Genomic DNA, 3,868 nt, shown 5'->3' with positions numbered 1-3,868 from the left:
GTACTACACTGAATACATGAATTGACAAGCCATGAGTTAAAAAACCCACCATACAAGAACTAAAAATCAGGGGTTAATATACTGAACAAAGAGCAGGTATGATAATAGGTGATAAAATCAAGGTGGGGAAAAAATAAAACAAAAAAGCAAAACATGAAATATAATGGTCTGAGAATTCAGGAGTTTAAATGGGTCTTTTTGGAAAGAAACACAAGGTTAAAACAAATTATTATTCATGYTGCAGCGATCAAGCCATTTAGTCTTTTTGCAATAGTAAATACGGAGACTCCTTGTGCCCAGCTTTTGCTGCAAACTTTGATAAGATTTTGAGTTGTTGCACTAATGCAAATACACAAGATTTTAAGCTGAAAGATTTGCATTTTTTCAGAATCCAATAATTACGAATAACCTAAATATACTTTATCTAAACTGCTAATTTGTTTCCATACTCATCTTAAACTGTGATGCAAGTCAGTCATAGAGATTTGTAATGTTTCTGCAAATAAAAAAAAGTAAAAAAAATTTAAAAGGGTGAAAAAACATTGCAGAAAGAAATGCAGTTCAGTGTCTTTTCCATTTTTTTTTTCATTGAGGGTGTTGTTAATTGAAAAAGCATATATTTGTTTTCCAGAAATTTTGCATGTTTTAAAATATCTTCCTGTGCAGTAGGATATGCAGTTCAGTATGTGGAATTAAAAAACATGCCTCCTCACTCCCTGAACCAATCATAAGGTTAAACAATGTAAGAATATAATAGTGTTTTRCAGCTTACATACATTATATACACCCTTACTCAGGCTGTACTCTGCTGTTCGCRCAGTGCTACATCACACTCTGCTGCTTCGATGGAATTGCTGGGGGCTGTTGTTACAGTGGGGCTTTCTAAACTATTTCACTTCATGGTTTTTAAGCTGGACCCATCAGAAACACTTCACAAACTTGCTCGTTATTAAAAAAAAGTTGACCGTGACCTTTAAAGTTGCTTATTAAGACCTGTCTACTGGCAATGTTGAGTCTCCTGAATAGATGATGAACTCTTGACCTTCTCAGTAAAAGTTGTCTGATTTACTCTTCCCAACGTGTCATGTTTACGAACTGTATTTTAAAAGCATATAAAATGCTCATAGGTTATACAGTAATCAATCTGTTTGCTCATAAAGTCCTTCAGGACTGTACATATTATTTTATTACATTCCTTTGTAGCTCAGCTGTGCAGTTTGACTGGACGTATCCAAAGGCCCTTTTGCTTCGTTCACTTGCTTGTGTTGTGTTAAGTGAAGCTGACATATTTTCATTTGATCTTTAGACTGGATAAAACAAGTTCTTTGTGCTTGTAGAAATAGCCCTCGCCCTCATATCTGCCCCTCCAGCACCCATCAATTCATGTCTGTCATCACCCACAGCCCCAACACCTCACCAGTCTCCATTCCCACAACCACCCACGCCCACAACATTCATGCATGCTCCACTTTTGGAGCTCAATAAAACGAACATGCATGACTGTGTAGTTTGTTGGCCTGGATGGAATTATATATTTATATATTTTAAGAATAAACAAATATTTGAATGAATTTCAAAGCAGAAAATAAGCATTCTGGTTGTAAGCATGATACTGAGATCATATCAAAACAGTAAGGCTGCTTGATRTATCAAAATATTATGTAATCACAAAATCAGTGTGTGCAATAATGGAACTATTGGGCTGCAATAGATTACAACTGCAACACATTCATGTCTGCATGCTTAATAATTTATTTGGCCCATCTGTTGACCTCTCACTGTCATCTATGTTCRCACCGAGTGGAGATAAAACTTTTATTATTTTATATTATATATTTTATTAAATTATATTAAACATAATTTGTTGTTCTTGAATGATTTAATGTTTGTGTTTTGTTTTGTTAGCTGAGGATTATTGCTGTTTGTATTTATACTTGAGGAAAAAGGGGGCAGATATAAGATTTTGTTCTTCTCTCTGCTTCCCTTCATTTAGTTGTTTTTGTATTTTTTTTATTTTCAATGTGTATAAAATTTTGTTTTTCAATGAAATGAATACAATTTATGAATGAATGAATGAATGAATGAATGAATGAATGAATGAATGAATGAATGAATGAATGAGATGCAAAAAAATGAAGAAAGTTTTCAGTGTTGTGCTGACAGAGCAGAAAGGGAGGCATGAGGAAACTGTGGTTTTATTGGTATTGTTGCATTATCGAAACATCATATAACAAAYGTCTTTGTCGTCATGCATCTGCTCAGACACACACTAAACGTTAGACTGAAAACTTTTAGTTCTAAACATCCCTGTACAAAACGATTTTCATGACAAAACCCTTACCACAGACAATTTCCATATAAATTCTATTTATCTTGAGAAATATTTTCTTATTTGGATGTGATTATCTCTATTGTGGTACACACTCATGCAATGGGCATCTTTTTTTAATAATCTGAGCCATCTGGAAACTACAGGTCATGGTTATTTCAGTTCAGATAAATTGTATCAACAACTGACCCTTGCTTTAACAGGTAGAAGTCAACAATGATCACATCTAATCAACTCCCTTTGGACTGAATAAAGACAAATCCAAGTCAAAGTATAAATAGCTAAAAGGGGGATTTCTGTACGAAACTTATTTGCTCATGTAGATAATTGTTTTCCTTCTCATCATTGAACAATCACAGTACAACAAGGTTGCACCAGGTGCAAAATCCAAGTCTTCAGACCCCTCCACTGACAAGACAACTTTTATTTCTATTCCCCAAAAAAATGAAAATAGTAAAATAAAAAACAATAACATTATTACTCGCTGTTATTATGATTCATGTTGAGCAACGATATAAATGCAATGAAACAGTAAATGCCAACTTGACAATGAGGGCAACAAAATATGTGTACAAACATGTTCATTAACTGAGTCTGGGGGGTAGGCCTACAGATAAATCACTGATCCAGTGAAACTGCTCTCACTGCTTTCATACACTGAAAAAATGCACATTAATTTAGCATATTTCTGAAAATCACTTCATGGTTTAGGTTCACTTCAGCTGGCCCTTCACTCTCTGGGGGTAATGGGACTCTCTACTCTGAAGCATGAAGTTTATTGGACTCCAGGGCAGCTAAAAGTTGCCCTCCCAGTGCCACTGCTCCTCTCCGGCAACTTTTCTAGGGCAGTGGTTAAATTCAAATGAAGCGGTCATTTGGTCAACAAAATACAGTTATTTTTTCTTTATTTTTCATCCCTCTGAGCTCCTACTTTTTTATTATTTTGTTATGATCGCAAACTTTATTGGCTCAAATAACCGCCCCCCTGTGGCAACATTCAGGACCACTCTCCGTGTTTCGTCCTTATTAAGGAGCCCCCTCAAGTAAGACTGCACCCCCAACATCATAAAACACTGAACACTGAACAGATCATGTGAGGTGAAGACGCAGCGCAGTCTTCAGCGCAAGGTGCAACTATCCTACCACATTGCCATTTTTTTATTATTAGCCTATATATTATTTTAATCTGTCCTGTTTTTGGAGCTATCAGTGCAATCTGTGGTCACTTGGCCCACGTTTTCACCCCCACAGACAAGAAAAAAAAAGACAAAACAACTGGGAGATCATTACCTTGCTTTGATGAGCCCCAAAACAGAGAAAGAAGCAGACAGGGCAGCCAGACTGAACTCTCCACCGCCATGTACAGCCTTTAGGTTTCCACCAGTGTGGGGAAGCAGCGCGTGCGTCTAAAAACACCCCTCACATGCGTACTCTGGAATCCGCTTTTGTCTCGGCCGGTGTGTGTGTGTATGTATGCGCGTGTGTGTCTGTAAAAAAAAAACGAGTCTGTGTAGCTCTCTCCAGCCACCGGTCCCCCCC

At 36.7% G+C, this 3,868-nt stretch overlaps 1 protein-coding gene across 3 annotated transcripts in view; it reads right to left on the bottom strand.

Annotated features, from left to right (window-relative positions):
• igdcc4 (immunoglobulin superfamily, DCC subclass, member 4) overlaps positions 1-3,850 on the bottom strand; it is a 62,610-nt gene extending 58,760 nt beyond the window's left edge. For all 3 annotated transcript variants that reach the window (XM_014021941.1, XM_014021942.1, XM_014021943.1), the window contains exon 1: positions 3,620-3,850. In XM_014021941.1, the coding sequence (XP_013877395.1) occupies positions 3,620-3,689 (70 nt within the window). In that variant the 5' untranslated portion in view covers positions 3,690-3,850. The remainder of the gene's footprint in view (positions 1-3,619) is intronic.
• Between the last annotated feature and the right edge of the window lie 18 nt (positions 3,851-3,868).

This window comes from Austrofundulus limnaeus, unplaced genomic scaffold (assembly GCF_001266775.1).
Source record: "Austrofundulus limnaeus strain Quisiro unplaced genomic scaffold, Austrofundulus_limnaeus-1.0 Scaffold311, whole genome shotgun sequence".
NCBI lineage: Eukaryota > Metazoa > Chordata > Actinopteri > Cyprinodontiformes > Rivulidae > Austrofundulus > Austrofundulus limnaeus.
Note: the sequence above shows the minus strand (reverse complement) of the source record. Positions and strands in the feature narration are given on the sequence as shown.